At 37.4% G+C, this 22046-nt stretch overlaps 1 protein-coding gene across 9 annotated transcripts in view; it reads right to left on the bottom strand.

Moving 5' to 3' along the window:
• The window catches only part of RGS7 (regulator of G protein signaling 7), a 516778-nt gene that overhangs the window by 165646 nt on the left and 329086 nt on the right, over positions 1-22046 (bottom strand). For all 9 annotated transcript variants that reach the window (XM_042976049.1, XM_042976052.1, XM_042976056.1 and 6 more), the window contains one exon: positions 3632-3682. In XM_042976049.1, coding sequence (XP_042831983.1) covers positions 3632-3682 — 51 coding nt within the window. The remainder of the gene's footprint in view (positions 1-3631; positions 3683-22046) is intronic.

Here is a 22046-nt window from a genome sequence, read left to right as displayed (position 1 = left end):
AGTGAGAGGCAGCAAAGATTACAAATGAGCAGAGTGATGTCAAGAAGTTATTAATATCTGCCAGTCATTTTGTGAAGGATGTAAACTTCATTGAAGCTTTGTCTTTTGATAAATTTTCTCAAAATATCATCCATAATTAATGACATGATTGATACTAGACACAAAGCATATTTACTAACAAATGATGAATAGGTTCTGGAGGATAAATTTTGCAAACAGAAGCCAAAATATAATAATACATATCACAGAAAGGCATATCTGAAAAGCAGAAGAAATACAGATGTGGAAGACTTTTGCAGTAATGGCCCAAATTTGTTCACATACTTCTGTATCTATGCTGTTGGATAGTCCTTCCCTACACTGGTTCTGGACTTGGCCATGGTATTTGCCTTGGCAGATGAAACTATAGAAAATGTGACTTAAGTACAAGCCACTATAGTAAGACACCAGTGCCAGCCGGCCAAAGGATGAGAGAATGAGATTCACCTAGCTGACAACCTACCCAGTATCGAATACACCAAAAAATCCTAGATCATCCACCCAACCACCTGGCTACAATCCAGAAGAAGAAAGCCCACCAGAAATCAGCCAAACAAACCCCCAGAAAATGTGACCAGCCAATCCACAGAATTATAAACTAAATAAAATGGTTGTTTATTTTAAGCCATTGAGTTTACACAGCAAAATCTATTTGATATGATAGAATACTGTTTCAAGCAATGAGAAAAACAAGCAAAAGGTATTACATACTTGTTTCCCAAATAGAGACCTAGTAATCCAGAAAGATCATACTGCAAGGACTGTGTGTACGTCCAGGCATAAAGGGTTTGGACATCCTTAAAGAATCCCATACCTCAGGATGATAGGAGAGAAGCAGAATATTGTTGTACAACCAAAAGTAAAATAGAAAAGTACCATAGGGTCTTGGGAAGCACAGCGTACTTTCCCAGTGTGAAGCAACATTACTTGGTGTGCCCCCAGTCTAAGCTTGGTAGAAGCAAAGATTATAGACAGCCAGGAAGAGGTCCTGTCAATGTGAACATGAAATCACACAGAAGCAATGGAGTGGACCACCAACTGAAGACACTGGTGGTGGACATTATGCCTCCCAGTAGGTGCCGATATAGACAGAGATCCACCAAGGGCTAAATTCCTCCTCTTACTCTCCTGCCCCCATCCAACAGTTGATGTGCATCAATTTCCTCTCTATGAAACCAAAGTACCACTTTATTTTATCAGCTAGACTCTAACTCTGAGACTAATGCAACTTATTCTGGGCTTTGTGTTTTCATACATATTCTATGTTCTCAGCAATAGAGTTGAAAGGTATTAATAAAATTATTAACTCTTCACACCACAAAAACATAAGCTAACTTTATAACTATTAACTCATCAACAACAACAACAAATCACACAAACAGAAACCTGCATCCGGTATTAAAAATTAGGGAAGGGTGCCAAAACACATGACTCCAAAGTCTAATATACTATTAGACTAATCTATTGGATTAGAGTGCAACAGCCTCCTAAGATGGTGCAACTCTCACCCCTTGTCCCCAGATGGGCATCAGAACCTGCTCCTTTCCCCAGGAACTGGTGTCTTCTTCCAACTTGCCACAAAATCCTTTCAAAAATGATTGACATCTAGAACTTCCAACAATCCTAGAGGTCTTCAAACAACCACTTCACAACGAGATAGAAGCCTGACAGAAGTTCCTGTCTTCTTTTGAAATGTTCAGAAAATTTGTACGGTTAAAATTAGACCTTTTATTATAACAATTATTTAGTCTCTCTTTATGAGCAATTCCAAAATACTACGATTAATTTCATATCTGCATCCATCAGAGTGAGTTTCATGATGTCGGTTACGTTCTTGACCATATTTAATCAGAATCATGCTGCCAGATTGATTCATTTCTGTGTGCACATCTGTTATATCTTCAGAGCAGTCATCAATGCTTCTCACTCTTCTTAAAATCTAGCCTTTTACTCTGCAGAGGTTAAACTAGTTCATTCAAACCAATCAACCAATCAAAAACTGTTTTTTTGGCCAGTCATAAATATGACTAAAGAACATATATGTTCCTTCCTGGATATGATTGAATTTATCTTTCCCATGTACCTTCTAATGAAGCTTTACAATTTCCTTCAACTGTTGAGCAGCCAAATAAAATCAGTTTTCAGACACATTATAGCTAAAATTATATCTCATGTGTAAATTATAAACAATGATTGTTTCCTACTGGCTTATCATATCTGTACCTGTTTCCTGCTTCTTAGACTATTACCAAAGTGCACTTTTGGTCTTAGCTTACAAGAAATATTCTTGAATCCACTTCACCCTTTGAGCAATAATGTTTCTTGTAAATCAGTAGTTTCTTGGTTTTCAGTGACTGTGCCAAATGGGGCTTTGGTCTGGTGCTACAGTTTGTAAAGTCAGACTGACATGAGGCTAAAATGTAAATTTGATAAGACTGTGGCTCCCTATGCCAGTAACTATCTCCTCTTTTCACTTAGTAACAATATGATGCTGGCCATAGGTGCTTCAACTTTAATTGTTTTAATCCTTTTTAACCTACTAGGATAGGTATTCTAAAAGCTCACATGCCAGATGAGCAGGGGGTGTGCCCAGGCATTTATGTATGAAATTACACCTACAGTTTCTGATAACATGGCTTTATAAAGTTAGCTCAAAAGAAGGAAAAATACAAACTTTGCCTTTCAATGTACTGTTATTTCTAAACCATTCTAAGGTGGTAACCAACCGAGGCAGCAGCAAAAGCCGTGCTGAACTCTTTTCTAATTGATGTGACAGTTTATTGTGTGGTTGGTGTATTGCCCTCTTTCCCTACCAAGTCATTCTCAGTCACTGTAATACCAATTTCTGTAAGTTTTTTGTTTGTTTGATTTCTCAGCATCCTCTCTAAACAAAATACATCTTATTTTTCACTTTAGGGATGTAAACTGTTTACTGCATGTGAAAGCTCTTACATGACATTTTAAAAAAGCCATTAAATGCCTTCCATGTGAAGAATTTGTTCTAGGCAATGCACAATGTGAGCTGGTAGAAACTGTTCCCAAACTGTGGAAATAAGCTCAGTGCTCCAGAACAGACACAATGTCCACCACAGTAAATGGCTCCATGACTTAAATAAGAGCACTAAAAAATCATGTAGGCATGATCAAAGAATCAAAATTACAAATAACATTGTCTTCAACCTCATGCAAAAATGAAGTTAAGGAAAGATTATAAGTTAATGAAATTTACCCTTATGTGTTTTATGAAGGGCAATTTCATTACTTCATAGTCATATATAATATAATCACATATATTATATCTACAATCAATTATGAACATGTATACAGATTACCCATTCTGCAATTGCCAATCATCTGAATCAAATTTTATGAAATGGAACATTAAATATGTGAAAAATTGTTAAAATACACTAAATAAATTTTAGTTAAATATATGTTGATTGCCATAAAATTTGTATAAATGCTAAAAGCATAGTTTAGATGTAATTATAATTTTTCAGATTGGCTTGCTTGTCATATTAGCCCTGAGAAAAACATATTTCTTAAAACCACAAAGCAAATAATTCTATCAATGGGAAAATGATTTATTTACCTGGATCTTCTATAGTTAGGTTCTTTATTAACCATTGAACAATGTCTGACCCTAGAAAAAGAAAAACACAAATATTTGTGAACATTTGTTTATATATGTTAACTCTAAGAACTTGCAACTTTTGTCACTCACGTTAGTAAGAATGTTTATTTTTTTAGTTTATGTTATATATATATATATATATATATATATATATTTATTAAAGTATAGTTGACACACAATGTTACATTAGTTTCGGGAGTACAACATAGCGACTCAACAAGTCCACACATCATGGTGTGCTCACGGCAAGCATAGCTATCATCTGTCAGCCTATAACACTATTACAATACCATTGACTCTATTCCCAATGCAATACTTTTCATCCCCATGACTTATTTACTGTGTAACTGGAAGTCTTTACCTCCTACTACCCTTCACCCATTTTGCTCATACCGCCTCCCCTCTCTCCTCTGGCAACCACTAATTTGTTCTCTGTATGTATTTCTCTGAGTCTGTTTCTGCTTTGTGTTAAAATTCCACATATAACATGAAATCATATGGCATTTGTATTCCTCTGTTTGACTTATTTCACTTAGTGTAATACCCCCATAGAAGTCCATCCACACTCAAATGGCAAGACTGAGTGTTTCTAATTGTTACAATAACATTAAAGATCAACCACATATGGAGTACTGAAAACAGAATGTGAATACATAGTTTGTTTTCAATGAGCCCAGGTGAATACTAGTAAATTAGTTAATATTAAATATTTAGGCACAAAGGTTTAATATGCCTGTACTGGATAAAAGGATTCATTCATCTGTTCATTGAATAAATGCTTATTGAATGCCCACTATGTTTATTTTTTCCTTTTTTTTCAAATTTTTATTCAAATTCTAGTTAGTTAACATATAGTGCAATACTGGTTTCAGGAGTAGAGTTCAGTGATTCATCACTTACATACAACACCCAGTGCTCATCACAAGTGCCCTCCTTATTACCTATCACCCATCTAGCCCATCCCCACACACCTCCCTCCATCGGCCCTCAGTTTGTTCTCTATTGTTAAGAATCTCATATAGTTTGTTTCCTTCTCTCTTTGTTCCTTCTTCCCTCCATATATTCATCTGTTTCTTTAATTCCACATATGTGTGAAATCATATGGTATTTGTCTTTCTCTGACTTATTTTGCTTAGCATAATACACTCCAGCTCCATCTATGTTGTTGCAAATAAATGCCCACTATGTGTGAAGCACAATTCTGAGCATGGCATAACCAATATTTTATAAGATGGTCCCTTATATCTACTCTCAAGCTAAACCAAATTTGTTGTTAGCTTTTAAACACTCCTGTATGTTTCAAGTCTCCGTGTCTTTATAGTACTATTCCCTTTGACTGAAATGTCTTACCACTATTTTCAAGACACTCAAGACTCATTTACAACAGAACTTTCCTTAACCCTCACTTTTGTCCACTGACTTTACAACAACCTCCATTGGAATTCACTGGTACCTGTGTAGAATTGTATTGTAGAATAGATCACACAATGTTACAGCTGTTTATTTGAATAATGCCCTCAAGGAAGTACCTTGAAGTGGGGTACCATATTCATGTTTCTATATTCAGAACATAGCAAGTGGTTAATAATGTAGGATGAATAAAAAAAATTATTAAATATGTGTTTTTACTTCCTAAAGAAGGAATGTGGGATGGTCTGCAGAAAATGTAATGTTTGAGCTAGATTTTGATATATGATAGACAAAACTCAGTTGCTGGAGGCCTATGTCAAAGTTAAAAAGGGAAAAATAGCCAGCAAAAACTATTTGGTGTATTCTTTCTATATACTCCATGCTGGGAATAACAGGAACTTGACACAATAAAAGTATGTGTATTCTTTTAAATACAATAATAAAAGTATTCACAGTGTATTCAGCAGATCTTGAACTCCAGGCTAAAGAATTTGGATTTTTTTCCCCATAAATCAGGCAGAGAAAGGGAGACACGGTATGTTTGTTGTGTTTTGTTTTGAGCAGAAGAATAACCTTATCAAAACAAGTTTAAGGAATTTGATTGGCAATACATAGGAAGTGCCTTGGGCCAGTCAAAAAGAAAGCAGGGCAGCCAACATTTCTACTGGTTGAGATCCAGGATTGAAAGAAAAAGTACTGAACTAGTTCAGTGTACAAGTGGGTTAAAGCAAAATTAGAGGCTTGCTTCTGGACTTTGTGACTAATTTGGTATGGAGGTGGCCAGTGGAAGAACGGAGAGAACTCAAGGTTTCCAGTACAGGAGCATTGTGGATGAAAAGGATGGTGAAAATATGAGCAGAAATGGGAGATTCAGGAAGAAGACTTGATCTACCTGAAATATTAATTTCTATTTAAATTTGGCTTTCAGCATCATTCATTTATACATAAAACAGCAAAAAATATGTATGAAAATAGTTTTGTCTACATAGTAAGCTGCATCAGGACTACATGAATGAACTTTCATGTGAGCTGAGATTCTACTTCTACTGCTCTCGGGGACTGGCCTCAGTTGCGTCTCAGATGTGTATATGTACACATGACTGACATTAACAATGGCTAAATAATTATTACTGCTTGATGCAAAATAGCTCAAAGCTATCTTCAAAGTAAACTTGGGGGAGCCTAGCCAGCTCAGTCAGTAGAGCATGCAACTCTTGATCTTGGGGCTATGAGTTCAAGCCTCATATTGGGTGCAGAGATTACTTCAAAAAACTCTAAAAATAAAATAAATACACTCGATTATCAAATTTGAGAACAATATCCTAAAAGTTATGAAAACACTCATACTCAACATTGATTTCCATATGCATGCATTTTTAAAAAGACTTCACATGTTGAATCTAACGTATAGTCTTCTATATCTGTTTTGTTTACAACTGCCATTGATTTCAATACATGTGAGAACATGGTTTCACCTAGATCCTAAAGCAGCTCTGAGGTAAGGGAGGAGGGGAAACCACTCACGAGAACACAGGTATTTCAGAGGGCTATGTTCAGCCTCACAACCTAAGGTTGAGGCATGGTCACCCCTTTAAAAAAGAGGAGGACTCAGTTTTTCAAATATGTATGTATTAATACTTGCCAAATGTAGAATTCCAGGTATTCAAATCTTATGTGCTATCTCCAGGTAACTTGCTCATTTTCCACATTTGAGCATCTACTTGGGGAACATATGTGAGCAGCCACTGGACTTTTTCCATCTTTTCGAAGAGAGCCAAACATTGGTTCCAAGACTATAATTTTCTCTTAGTGTAAAAAATGATTTAAAAATGCTTTTAGAAGGAGTTTTTTTAAGTTTTCTTCTTTTTTGTCTGAGCAGAAAGAAATACAAAAAAGCCTAATTTGAAACTACATTTAATTCAGGAAACAGGAAACTTTCTTTCCTAGCCTAGATTTGAGTACTTCTATTATGGTCATATTCTCTGCTCAGCTCTGAAAGGGATGATTGCACCACTTGTCAATATCACTTAGTAGATGCTATAGTGGTTTTATTGTTGTGTGGTCACCTCAATATATTTATGGCTTTAAGTGGAACGCTATGAATTACTTTATTGTTAAATGTATACCCAAACTCACCATATTCACCTATTCTGCATCTATGACAGCAAGATCTTAACTCCAAGAGAAAGGTAGGACACAGAGAGAAAAAAAAAAAATCCAGCATCATGATGGAAAAAGAAAACTGAAAGAGAAATGTGGTATCACAGTCATATTGAGACCTACAATTCAAACTTAAAAGGGTGCATTACAGCCAGGAGGGGTGTAGAAAGAATGGCACATTTCTAGCAATGTGTCTCAGCCTTATGTTTAATGAATAAATGAACAGATATGTATAATGTACATATCCAGAGTATTTTAGCATGCATGCATCTTTATTCACAGTGCCTTACAGTAACATGAAGAATTGTTTTCTCGTTGTTTTTCTTTTCTTTAAAAGATGGCAAAGAGCTATTGAATAGCTATAATGTGAAACTAGCTAAGAGACGCAACAAGATCTTAAACCCCAAGAAATAAAAAAAAAAATACCTCTATGACTATAACTACCAGAAACTTTAGCCCTGAGCAGTACCTATTACTGCTTTGAATTCTTAGAGGTTACTCTTGTAACCTTTAGAGTTACAAAATTATGTGTTCCCTGTACTTAGCAGAAACAGTACAGGCTTTATTATTGTGTAATCCCAGTAATCTATGACTCGAAATGAAAACAAGTTAAGACCGTTCCTCATACAGTGCTCATAGTTGCTCACATGCTGTACTGTTTCTTACTTCCATGACTTTGATGGTGCTATTCCATTTCCATCTCTTTTTCCTTTGGCCAATTTCAACTCAGCCCATTAAAGTTCAGGTCACACGTTAACGATTCCAGGAAACCTACTCTACCCACTCCTCCTGCAGGGGGGGGTGTATTCGTCTTTGGATCCCAAACACCCAAACCAGTGCCTCACATGTAAAAGATGATCAGTAAATGTTGAAAGAATGGATGAAATGACCGCAAGGTTCCCCCTCCAGATCATTCTCTAAGAAAGTTTACAAAAAGATGGCATCCATCATACAAAGAATATTAGATTGGCATATAGTGTTCAGCCACCATAATCACCTTTCACAGTGATACTTGTCCCATTTGAAGGCTATCTCTTTACCACTCCACCCACAATTAAAGCAAAACAAAGTAAGACATTTAGACATCAGTATTATTTCTTCACCCAGGCTATGGAACTGACTGGAAGGGGCTTCCCCAATTCTGGCTCTGCTGCAGAGTGACAAGACCTGAGCCAAGTCCTGCCCTACACCTGCATTACTTCCATTACACCCATGTTCCCTCTACTGATTAGAGCACACTCTCTCAGCTATAAGTGTCAGCTACAGCTATCTGCTACTGAACCTGATGGGAGGCTCACAAAGAGAAAAATATTGTGAAAATTTTGCACGTATATATGAGGACTTTGTAAAGCAACCAAAATGTTACACTTTTGATTTGTATCCTTTACGAAAATACTCATTTTGTAATTTCTGCTAAAGCCATTAATGAAAATTTTAGCTCTTAATCAGTGGAAGAAGCCCAAATACTCCTTTTCAATATTTCTCTTTCAGGAAAGTAAATAGGCTCTTTGCCTGGGGTAGAGTTCCTGGATTGGTTTTCAAGCCGATGTTTAATCAAGATCATGACAGTTTATCTGCACTTTTTAAACTTTGTTATGTAAGTTCCATAAACCATAAAAAGAGTTCTTCAGACACAAAACAAGGACTTTGTGACTCTTCAAAGCCTAAGAAGCTGTAAAGTTAGAAAGTAAAAACAGCAAAGCAGCAAAGATGGCAATAATCAAAGGATATGAGAATATCAAGATGACCCTAAGGACAGTTTCCCACCCTCTCCCAGAACTCAAAATGATTACTGACCAACCAGAGAAGCTTTTTTTTTTTTCCCAAATTGTCTGCTCAGCAACACCACTTGTCTCTTGTATAAGATGGCAAGAATACATGAAATGTTGTGGAATTAGGCAAGTGAAGGGGAAAATGGTTCCTTGCTTTAGTCTTTGTTGTGATACACAACACTGTGAAAAATCAAGAGAAGGATGAGTTTGCCATAATGTTGCCTCACGATAGGGAGAGAGGATCCCTTTGAAGAACCATTTTTACAATTTTATTTTATTTTATTTTTGTTTTTACGGTTCTTCAGACCCACAAGAAATGAAATAATTAATAAAAGTAGAAGATGTGCAAATAAAATATGAGTTAATGTGCAAATAAAATAACTATGAGTTAGCTAATCATTGGAATTTACCAATTCTATATGCTAGCCACTAGGCATAAAGAAAAGATTGTAGACCATTCCTGTCCTCAACACTTAATCTGTTTAAAACTAAACACAGGCTATGTCTCATTGTCTCTGTGAGGAACTATGAGATGAAGAAAATATGTATTTATTGATAAATAAAAATTTCCTCCAGTGCAGTCTACAGCTGCAATAGGAAGTTAGAGCAAACTAACATTTACTGAGTTTTGGGTGCATAATATGGTAGGTATTTCACATAAGTTTCCATTAAAATCTCTACTTCAGCTTTTAATAGTAAATTCTCAGAAATATACCAAATGAAAATACCCAGAACCAAAATAAGAATGAACCATCCCAAATGTATATCTAAATATGCCTCTCTCCTAATGAAAAGTTTGCAATGATCTTTTCATTGGCATCTGGAATCTGAAGACTTGAATGGCATACAGGGTCCTCCATGGCATGCCTCCTCTCTACCTCTCAGCCTCAGATCCCACACTTCCATCTTCTGGATATTACAACTTAACAGCATCAATTTGAACTTCTTTGACCATAAATAGCATGATACTTTACACTCTATGCTTTTACAGACACTGTATATTCTGGTTGGAATAACTTCCTCCATTTAAGACACAGCCCAAGTATCACTTTCTCTTGGAAGTTGTCTTGGTTATTATCTCCTTCACCTCCTGTTGCACCTGTTCCTGCCCTGGGATCTCATAGCACCGTGTCCATTCTTCCATTACAACATACCACGTTGAACATATAGCATCTAAACATGTATCGCTAGAGTAGAATCCTCCAGTACTTGAGCACGGCACCTGGGAGAGCCTCAAAAACTACTAGTCAAGATTTGAAACTAATTTCCCAAAGACCAAACTCAGAATATAGTATTCCTATATTCTATGGAATCTTCCTGTATTTTGAGGTAGTTATTGGAATTCTTTAGCTGTTATTGCTAACCAAACAAGCGTATATTTTCAATGCTATGAAATTAAGAGGTATTTGATTTCTTTGGATTAACAATATCTTGTAAATAATCAGAATTTTAATAACAATTGTTAAATAGAGTAAAAAGGTAGTAATTTTGAACAGTACCTTTTAAACTGGAAACTCTTCATTTTGATAAATAATAATGGTACTATTGAGATAAATACATGTATCCTGTTGATGATATTTATATTTAAGCACTTCTACTTTGCCTCATTTGGTCAATAAAGTTAATATATTCAGAGTTGAAAAGTAATTATACGTGGTCCACAACTACATTTTGGTAATTTTATTTTTTTAACTAAACTTTTTAAAAATAGACTTTATTTTCTAGTTCACATAAACTTAAGCAGAAGGTACAGAGATTTCCTGTATACCTCCTGTCCTCATACATGCATAACCTTTCCCAGTACCAAACCCTACCAGAGTCCTACATTTGTTACAGTTGACGAAGGTGCATTAACACATCATTATCACCCAGAGTCCCTAGTTTATATTAGAGTTCACTTAGTGTTCTACATTCTATGGGTTTAGACAAATTTATAACGACATGTATCCACCATATTGTATCATGCAAAGTAGTTTCATTGCCTTGAAAATCCTCTATATTCCACTATTCATCTCACTCTCTCTAACCTCCATCAACTAATGATCTCTTTATGGTGTCCATAGTTTTGCTGGTTCTAAAATGTTGCATAATTTGAATCATACAGTATGTAAGCTTTTCAGTTTGACTTCTACAGTTAGTAATATGCATTTGAATTTCTTTCATGTCTTTTCATGGTTTGATAACTCATTTCTTAGCACTTTGCATTGCTTGAGGGTGCCTAGAATATGCAATGGGGAAGGATAGTCAACTCAGTGAATGTTGCTTGGGGAACTAGATAGTCGCATTCAAAAGAATGAAATTAGACCCCTATATTACACCATACACAAAAATAAACTCAAAATGGATTAGAGATTTGAATTTAAGAACTGAAACCATAAAAATAAAACATAAAGAAGATCCTTGACATTGGCCTTGGCAACAATTTTCTAGGTATGTTATCAAAAGCTCAGGTAACAAAAACAAAAATAAAATAATAAGTAGAAATATATCAAACTAAAAAGCATCTGAATAGCAGGGTAAGTAATGAACAAAATGAACACAGAACCTATGAATTGGGAGAAAATATTTACAAACTATCTTATAAGGGGTTAATATCCAAGATATATAAGAAATTCCTACAACTCAATAGAGAAAAAATATGGGCAAAGGGCCAGATAGATGGATAAACAATAGGTGTGATAGTATTCAGCCTTAAAAAAGAAGGAAACCCTGCTATTTGCAATGACACAGATGGAGAACATTATGTGAAATAAGCCAGATACAAAAAAAGACAAATATTGCATGACCTCACTTATATGTGGGATCTTGAGTTCATAAAAGCAGAGAATGGAATTGTAGTGGCTAGGGACTAGAGGGTAGAGGGTGGAGGTGGAATGGAAACATGTTGGCCAAAAGGTACAAAGTGTCAGTTATACACTATGAATAAATTCTGTAGAGCTAGTGTATAACCTGGTGACTATAATTACTGGTATTGTACGGTATACCTGGAATTGGCTACAAGAGTATAACTTTAAGTGTTCTCACAACAAATAACGGTAACTATGTGAAGGGATAGATACGTCAATTAGATTGATTGTAATATTCATTTTCACAATGTATACACATATCAAAAGATCAAACCGTATACCTTAAATATATGCAATTTTTATTTGTCAATTATACCTCAGTAAAGGTCCCTAAACCTCTCTCTGCCACATGAAGATACAAAAAGTACGCAGTCCGTGGGCTGGATGAGGGCTCTTAGCCAACCATGCTGGCATCCTGATCTTGGACTTCCAGTCTCCAGAACGGTGGAAAATAAATTTCTGTTGTTTACAAGCTATCCGGTCTATAGTGACTAAGCCCGAGCTGACTAAGGTGAAGGACAAGTTCCAAGGTTTGACAACTATGAATGAAGCTGATCTGTGTGCAAGCTTTGTGTTTACAATTCCTTTGAATATATACTGAGGAGTGCAATTGTAGGGTTCAGAGCATGTTTGTTTGGTTTTATAAGACATCACCAACCTGTCTTCCAAAGTGGCTGTACCGTTTTGCATTTCCACAAGCAGTGAATGAGATTTTCTGTTGCTCTTCATCCTCAACGGCATTTCGTATTGTCACTGTTCTGGATTTGGGCAGTTCTAACAGGTGTATGGTGGTAAAATGTTTAAATTTGCATTTTTTGATGACATATGATGTAGAACATCTTTTCATGTGCTTATTTGCCATCTGTATATCTTCCTTTGGGGGGGGGGAATCTGGTTTTAATAAACATTGGATTTAATAAACCTTTTAATAAACCTTTAAACCTTGGCTCAGGTTTTAATCAAGTTGTTTTCTTATTGTTGAGTTTCAAGAATTATTTGTATATTTTGGCTAACAGTCCTTTATCAGATGCTCCTTCTGCAAATATTTCCTTCTAGGCTATAGCTTATCTTTTCATTCTCTTGACATTGTCTTTCACAGAATATAAGTCTTTAATTTTAATAATGCCCAGGTTATCAACGATATCTTTAATGAATTGTGGTTTTGGTGTTGTTATCTAAAAAGTTCTTGCCATACCAAAAGTCAACTTTTGGACCAAAAGTTTTCTCCTATGTTATCTTCTGGAATTTTTATAATTTTGAATTTTGCTTTTAAGGTCTATGATCCATTTTGAGTTAATTTTTGTGAATAGTATAAGGTCTGTGTCTAGATTTATTGTTATTATTTTTTTGCAGGTGGATATCCAGTTGCTCTACCACTATTTTTTTGTTTAAAGGACTATCTTGGGGCGCCTGGGTGGCTCAGTCAGTCCAGTGTCCAACTTCGGCTCAGGTCATGATCTCGGTTTGTGAGTTTGAGCCCCACATCAGGCTCTGTGCTGACAGCCCGGAGCCTGGAGCCTGCTTCGGATTCTGTGTCTCCTTCTCTCTCTGCCCCTCCCCAACTTGTGCTCTGTTTCTCTATGTCTCTCAAAAAGTAAACAGATCTAAAAAAAATTTTTTTTTAAAGTACTATCTTTGTTCCATTGCCTTGCCTTTGCTTCTTTGTCAAAGATCAGTCGACTATATTTTAGTGGATCTATTTCTGGCATCCTTGTTCTGTTCCATTGATCTATTTGTCTATTCTTTCACCAATACCACACTGCCTTGATCACTGTGCCTTTATAGTAAGGTGTCAGACCTTCAACTCTGTTCTCCTCTTTCAAAATACTGTGTTGGCCTTCTGGATCTTTCACCTCTCCATATAAGTTTAAAAATCAATTTACTGATAACAATGATATAACTTGCTGGTATTTTGATTGGGATTCACTGAATCTACAGATCCAGTGGGGAAGAACTGACATCTCAACAATATTAAATCTTCCTGTTCATGAATGTGGAATTCCTCTTCATTTATTTAGTTCTTTTTTTATTTCTTCCATCAGAGTTTTTTAGCTTTCCCCATACAGATCTTCTACGTATATTTTCTTAGATTTATACCTAATTTTCCTTAATTAAACTTTTAATTTCAAAAAGAAGTATAGATTCACATGCAGTTGTAAGAAGTAATACAGAGGAATACCATGTACCCTTTATGCAACTTCCACCAAAAGTTAACATTTTGCAAAACTGTGGTGCAATATCACAACCAGGATACTGGCATTAATACAATGAAGTTATATTCTCATCACTGCATCACTACATCCTCATCACTACAAGTGTCCCTCATAATGGTCTTTTATAGTCACTCAATTGTTCTTAACCCCTGGCAACCACTAATCTATTCTTCCATTCTACATTTTATCACTTTAAGAATATTTTAAGAATATTATGTAAATAGGGTCATACCATACACAAACTTTTAACATTGGCTTTGTTTTTCACTTGCTCAGCACAAATCACCGGAGATTCACTCAAGTTGTTGCACATATCAATAGTTCATTCCTTCTTCTTGCTGAGTATTACACTGCTATGAGCATATCAGACTATTTAATCATTCACCCGTCGAAGAACATATTTGTCAGTTTGGGCTATTATGGATAAAGATGCAGTGCTATAAATATTTCTGGGCAAATTTTTGTATGAATATGCATATATTTTTATTTCTCTAGGATAAATGTCTGCAACCACAACTGCTGGGTCTTTTGGTGTTTCTTTTTTTGTTAATATGAAATTTATTGTCAAATTGGTTTCCATACAACACCCAGGGTCGCATTTAAAAAAAAATGTTTTTGAATGTTTATTTTTTTGGGGGGGAGGGGCAGAGAAAGAGGGAGACACAGAATCTGAAGCAGGCTCCAGGCTCTGGGCTGTCAGCACAGAGCCTGATACGGGGCTCGAACCCACAAACCATGAGATCATGACCTGGGCTGAAGTCAGACACTTAGCTGACTGAGCCACCCAGCGCCCGCCCCCCACCCCCAACTTTTCTTTTAAAGCAATGGCCAAACTATTTTGCATTGTGGCTATTTTCCATAGCCACAAATTCACTGTCATTTTAATTTGCATCTTCCTGATGGCTAATGATGTTAGCATGTTTTCATATGCTTATTTGATGTATCTATTTTGATTTTTCTAAGTGTTTTTCAGGGTATTGCTTTGTATAGCCTTTCACAGTTAATGTTAAAATTACATTACATACACAGACCTTATCACAGCCTCTTAGTGTGTCATCATTTTACCAGTTTGAATGACAATAAAAATCTTGTGTTCTTTCATGTCCCTTTAATCTCCATTTTATAGTCTTTCCTAAGCAATTATTCTATATATATTTATAACCACATCGTGCTTTGTTATATTTTTTTCTTCAACAATCAAACAATTTAGAAAACTGAAGATATGGTAAACCTACTGTATTTGCCTATATACTCACTTTCTATGTTTTTCTTCTTTTCTTATCTTTTAAGCTTCCTTCTTTTAGTGTTTCCTTTCAATTTAGAAAACTTGCTTTGGCCATTCTATTCAAGTAGGTTAGCTAGTGAACAAATTCTCTCAGTTGTCCTTCATCTGAGAATGTTTTTATTTCCCCTTTACTTCCCAAGGAAATAATACTGGACACAGTATTCTGGGTTGACAACTATTTTCTTTCAGCATTTAAAAATTTCATGTCATTTCCTTCTGTCTTCCACGGCTTCTGATGAGAAACCTGTGGCTATTTGAATTGTTTTTCCCTTCCAGTTAGAGTCGTTTTTCTCTGACAGCTTTCAATTTTCTTGTTATTGTTGTCTGTAGTTTCCAGAAGTTTAGTTACGATGTATATTGGTGTTGATTTCATTTGGTTAATGCATCCTGTTCTCTCAGCTCCTTGATCTGCATGCTATGTTTGGGGAGTTTTCAGCCATTATTTCTTTGAGTACTTTTTTGCCCTAACCTTGTTTTTCATCTCCTTCAGGACTCCAATGACAGAAATGTTAGGTTTTGTGCTGCTGGTTCTAATTTTGCTATGAGGTTTCTCAAAATGAAAGCAAAGTATGGAAGTTTAAGGTAACTAAAGTGTATAGTCCTACTTTTACTGAGGTATAATTTATACACACTGATTTTTGGTATAAAATCTGGTGAATTCTGATAAATATACATACCACTTCAATTAACATACAGAAGAAAACATTTGCATTATTGTGGTATCTTAAATGCCCTTATGATTGCTTCTAGTCAAGATGACCTCATATGCTGACAAAGAAAACTAGGATTGTCATTTCTGGCACCATGTTTTAGTTTTGCCTGTCCCAGAACTTTATGAAACAAAATCTCATAGTATGTACTTGCTTGTATCTGGCTTCTTTCCTCAACAACTGTTTTTGACAGTCATTCATTTATTGCATGATCAGTTCTCCTTCTAGGTGCTGAGTTGTTTCCACTGTATGAATATACTACAGTTTGTTTATAGAGCTTTGGGTTGTTTCTGGTTTATGGTCATTGTAAAAAAAAAAAAAACTGCTGTGAACATTAATGTGGATATCTTATTGTAGACATATGTTTTCATTTTATTTTATTTGTTTTATTTCTGTGAATACCTTCCACCTGCTTTTGACAAAGATAGAATATAATATTTCTTAACCTTAAAAGTTAGAAGGTGGAGTGCAAACAAATGCCGGTGGTTTCAGTGGGTCAATAAATCTCAATGTGATACTGAATTGGTCTGAAGTATAGCTCTCATTGCTTTCACTTCAATTAAAAAATGAAGTTTAGCAAGTATTAACTCCATCAACTTACCATCCCTGCATGTACAAATTTGTCTCTATTTATTTATTTTTAATGTTTATTTATTTATGAAAAACAGAGAGAGAGGGACAGAGAGGGAAGGGAGGGAGAGAGAAGGAGAGAGAGAGAGGGAGAGAGAGAGAGAGAGGGAGGGAGGGAGAGAGAGAGAGAGAGAGAGAGAGAGAGAGAGAGAGAGAGAGAGAGAGAAGCAGAGAGAGGTAGAGAAAGAGAAGCCCAAGCAAGCCCTGCACTAATAGCACAGAGCCTGATGCAGGGCTTGATCTCATGAACCACGAGATCATGACCTGAGCCAAAATCAATAGTCAGGCACTCAACTGAATGAACCACCCAGGTGCCCTTAAATTTGTCTGTCTTTAAATCTCTCCTCTCCTCTTTTCTCCCATTTTCTGAGGAAGACGGTTCTACCTTCCTACCCAAGGTGAATCCCTCCTTATCTTATTTTCTTCCATCTCCTCAAGAGCTTCACTATACTTTGCCCTGAAGTCTTTTTCAAACTTGAAAAAAAAATGAAGCTTTACAGACAACAGCATGGCACTCAGACTCTAGCAAGTGAGAAAATATTGCACAAGCAATCCTACAATTAAATAGGTAACTAAAGTGACAAATGTGAATGCAAAGTAAAGGGAACAAGGAAAGATGAAAACAAAGGATCCTGGTTTAGCTTGCAAGCTTGGGAGGCTTCTCTGAGCAATTGGATAGAAAATGTTGAACTATGCATGAGGGAGAATTATAGCTAAGGAAGGTCCCAGAGCAGATAGACCAGAATTAGAATCAAACTACAAGGGATGTGATTTAGACAGGAAGTGAAGCAAAACCCTTTTTATGAGATGGAAAGAAACAGTGTGACTAGAAAGTGAAAGTATTTTAAAAGTGTGGAAATTGTTATGTTTACATCTCAATTTTTCCTGTGAACTGGGAAGCATAACAATTTTTTGAGGCAGCTATGGATGACATTTGGAATTTGAAGAAAGATGTGAGGAATTGGTAGTGCCTCTAAGAAAAGTGGGAGAGGCTGCTGATGCAGGATCAGTTTGCTACTGGGTGAGTTTGGGAAGCTTAGGATCTGGACTGTGAGCACCCTCCCCCCACCACACACACACTCTCCTCCATCACCCCCATCCCCCAAATCTCCATCATCCCCTTCCCTCCTTCATCCCTATCACCCTCCCCTCCCAACGCCTCCATCACCCCCCTCTGCACTCCCCTCCATTACCCTCTTCCCTCAAGCCCCCATCACCCCATCACTCCTCCCCTCACACTCTCCATCACCCCCCTCCCTGCATCAAGTACTTCCCCCTCCTTTCTGCACACTTCCCCCAGCCCCCACCATGACACAGCTCTCAGCTATGCAGACACAACCACAGCACAAAGGCAGCAGGAGGTTTTCATGGTGTGTATGGCACAAAGACAAGCCCTGGAAGTCTTTCACTGGTTGAGGGGGTTGAGAGAAACTGTTGAAAGAATTAGAGGAGATTCAAAAGTCTTGAAGTGATAATAAAGGTAGGGAAATTCTGTCATTCCTCTTAACCCACAGCAAATGCACAAATATGTGATGTATGGGCAAATGGTCAATCTCTGCTGTATACAGTGGCAAAGGATGCAGTGTCCCTCAGGGAAAGACCAAGTTTCTGTTAAGGCCAGGAATCTGCAAGGCAGTTTGTATATATAAGCAAGATTCAGTGACTTACATAAAACTCTAGTCTGTCTCCTCTTGAATGATAGAAAGTTACCTAGACCAGCACTAGCCAGTACCCCAGGGTAGAATGACATATGACAGTAGACCCAGAAATGGGAAGTGGGCACCTCTGTCATCTTTACAAATGAGTAGGTATGTTGGAAGGCACATTGTAAATGGCTGGAAGCAGAGTCAGTAATGGGGGACAGACTGGAAGGCAGAAGGATTAGGTCTAAGTACAGTGCAAAACTGAAGAGTTCAGCAAATGTTACAGGCTGAAATGATGTCCCTCCCGAATTCCTATGTTGGAGTCCTAACCCCCAATACCTCAGAATGTGACCAGAGGTATTCGGAGAGGTAGTTAAGGTTCAGTCAGGTCATAAGAGTGAGCCCTAATCCAATATAATTGGTGTCCTTATGTCAAGTGGAAATGAGGACACAGACATACACAGAGGGAAAACCCTGTGGAGACAGGGAGAAAGTGGCTGATGAGAGAGCATAAGGCAAGCTGAGGGCCAAGTACAGGCTAACAGCACCACACCCCTCCAGGTGGGATATGTGTGATATTTCTTGGACACTCCTGGCTGCCCAAGAACAAAGGAAAGGAAAGAAAACAAATGGTTGACTGATAGAAATCAATCATGCAGGGCACGAGTCTCCTTCAGTCTACAGATATCTTAGTAAACTGCAAGAAAAAGGCAATCTTATCCATAGCCTAATCTCAAGAAACCTATAGACTTCATTGCCTGGAGCCCTAATAACACCCTCATCAAGATGTTAAGAGAGGGTTGCCATCATAATGTGGGAAACAAAGGCAAAGGAAAAATTAAATTCCCTTACTGTCTACAGCCCATTGACAAGTCCTTGAAACAGGCAGAGTGACCTTTCTCTAGAGACTCAGCTGCCTCAATAATGACACTTTGCTAGGGGAAAAAGGGAATCTTGGCTTAACATTATCCTAAGCCCCCAGAATCCTGTGAGTCTCCTTAAATACATAAAAATTCCTTTGCAAACCTCCTTTACCTATAACTCCCAAGTCTATGTTGGCAATTATACTCCAAGCATATGGCCCCTGATATACATCTGAAGGATCTCATGACTGAGGTTTTACTAACCAGCAATAAATAGTGTTTTCCTAGCAACAGCTAGCCCCTCAAGGTCCTGGAAACCTTGCTTCCAAAATTCCTTAGAGACTTATGCTTTCTTTAACCCCTTCCCAACCTGAAGGTATATAATCAGTCACTCTTCACAACCCCAGTGCAGCTCTTTCTGCCCATGGGTCCTGTCCCTGTGCTTTAATAAAATCACTTTTTTTGCAACAAAGACGTCTTCAAGAATTCTTTCTTGGCCATTGGTTCCAAACCCCACCATCATTCCAAAACTCGATCAGTGGCCATATATAAACCAAAGAGAAGCCTCACGTGAAACCAAGCCTGCTGATGCTTTGATGTCAGACATCCAACCTCCAGAACTGTGAGACAATAAATCTCTATCATTGAAGGCAGCTAGTCTGTGGTACCTTGTTATGGTAGCCCAAGCAACCAACAGAGTAGATAAGAAGGCCTTTGGGTAGGCCCTAGAATAAAGGTATAAGAGGCATGGTGTGACTTTATGGGCTGGGGGATCTAAAGGGGACATGGCACTGAAGTGGTTGCCCATTGGTGCTATGATGAATCTCTGATGACGTACTTATTGGATAGTCAAAGCATTGGGGTCCTCTATGGAGTCATGCTGACAGAAAAATACAAACATTTACCTGGATATAAATGTTTAAGATGAAAAAAAAAAAAATCAGCAACTTACGCTTTTGTGTTTCTAACCCAAACACACCAGGGGAAGTCCCAAATAGATGAGGAACCCTGCTTTGTAATGATCTTTCTCTGGCAAGTTCAACACCCAGAAAAGAACAATTGCTGATCATCTGTAATATGTCAAGAATGTAACTGCATTTTAGAATATTTTATTCTGTCCTCCTTCCTAGAAGAAAAGACCAAGAGACAGAAATTAAATTGAAACCCATAGATCAAAAGTTTAGCTTGTCTTCCAGAAATGCATCCATATATTGGTTAACATTTATAAGACTGGTCCCTTGGTGGTTGTATGACTTTTAAGTTAATATCTTTCTTCAACCAACGCTCCAATCTCCTGCTGATCCTATCAGTGGATCTCATCTGGGAATCTCAGTATCTAGGATGCCATAAGAGGGAAATGTGCTGACTGCCTCCCAAGGAAGAGTGATGAGTTCCACCAAAATCTTGATCCTCTTATCAGAAATATCACCACCACCTCTCTTGCCACATGAGTTTCCCCTCTCTTGATGTGGCCCCTAGGCCTGGAAAATCTGTATAATGAGACAGTTTTCATAAATTATGTATAAGCACCACATAAATTGTTTTGGCCTCTAACCAGAACTGTATGTGTTTAATTTTAATTAAAACTGAATACATAACTCTAGTGATATAAAAGTAAGGTTTATTTTGCCTCAAGCAGAGAAAATCCTGTAAAAGAGGATGCTCCTGGGAGAGCTAATCCTTTTGGGTTAGTCTCAGAAACATAAAAGGATTTTTTTCCGAGTTCTTGGATTGCAACAGTTAGGAGAAAGTACTGGTTGACTGCCATAAAAGGACAGAACCCATAATTCCTGAATAGCCAGAAATGTTTGTGGGTCCAAAGGCAGAATGCTGCATGTGCTACTTCTTAGCACCAGGGCAGGGGCTGGCCTTGTGGAATGGGAATGACGGCAAAGGGGAACAGCCTCAGTAGAGAAACAATAGCATCTGGACTATTTGCTCAAGGAGGACCTGGGGGAGATGGAAGAGATCCAGCAAATTTTTGAGGCTTTTGGGTGCTAGGCATGGAAGCCAGATGATAATTAAAAAATATGTGGCTTACTGGGGTTGTTGCCAGCATGGAATAGGGTAACTATAGATGAGGGTGGCCAGTTACAGACAACACAATGGTGGTGGGGTGGTGGTGGTGGTGGTTAGAGGGGGTGCCTTACATTGATCATGTCCCGAGAATAGACCACGGGCTGCACCAATGCTGGGAAGTGTGGGTGCAGCCAGGCCAGAAGGCAAGACCCAAAGACACAAGACACCTCAATGAAGGCCAGTTAGAGCCTGAGGGGCAAGGACAAGGACAAGATGCTTGTGAGAAGTTTGAGGCCCTTCCTGCAAAGCCATGTCATGTAACCTAACTATGCAGTGGAATACTAAGGAACTGGATGTCGGTAATGTCTCTCTTGTTCCATTTTATAGTAACAGCTTCTTAAATCTATGATCAAGTGCCGTTTCCATTTGTTCTGCATGAGTGGGAAGAGGCTCATTTATTGGGCTGGATCAGAATGTCATCTAAGAAAAGAGGGAGAAAAGGAAGGGACTTGGGAAGAAACTTTACCCAAACGACAGTAAATCTCCAGGGAAGTGACAGTATAAATAGGAAGTGATTCAGTTTTATATAATAGGTAAGATTAAGCCATATTCCCAGTCTCTCACTATCCCCCTTCATGATGATCCTTCATCTATGAATAGAAATTAGGTTCATGAAGAAGTTCAGGTCAGTTTTACAGAAATAAAAAGATGTATATTTTGTTCAACCTCGTGTTATGGTAGTTAATTTTAAAAAGCTGCAATAGCAATCTGAAAGGGAAATTTCTTTCCATTTCATAACTCAGAAGGCTTGACTATTGCCTC

This window comes from Panthera tigris, chromosome F3 (assembly GCF_018350195.1).
Source record: "Panthera tigris isolate Pti1 chromosome F3, P.tigris_Pti1_mat1.1, whole genome shotgun sequence".
Classification (NCBI taxonomy): Eukaryota; Metazoa; Chordata; class Mammalia; order Carnivora; family Felidae; genus Panthera; species Panthera tigris.
The sequence above is the reverse complement of the archived record's forward strand: the minus strand, read 5'-3'. Positions and strand labels throughout refer to the sequence as shown.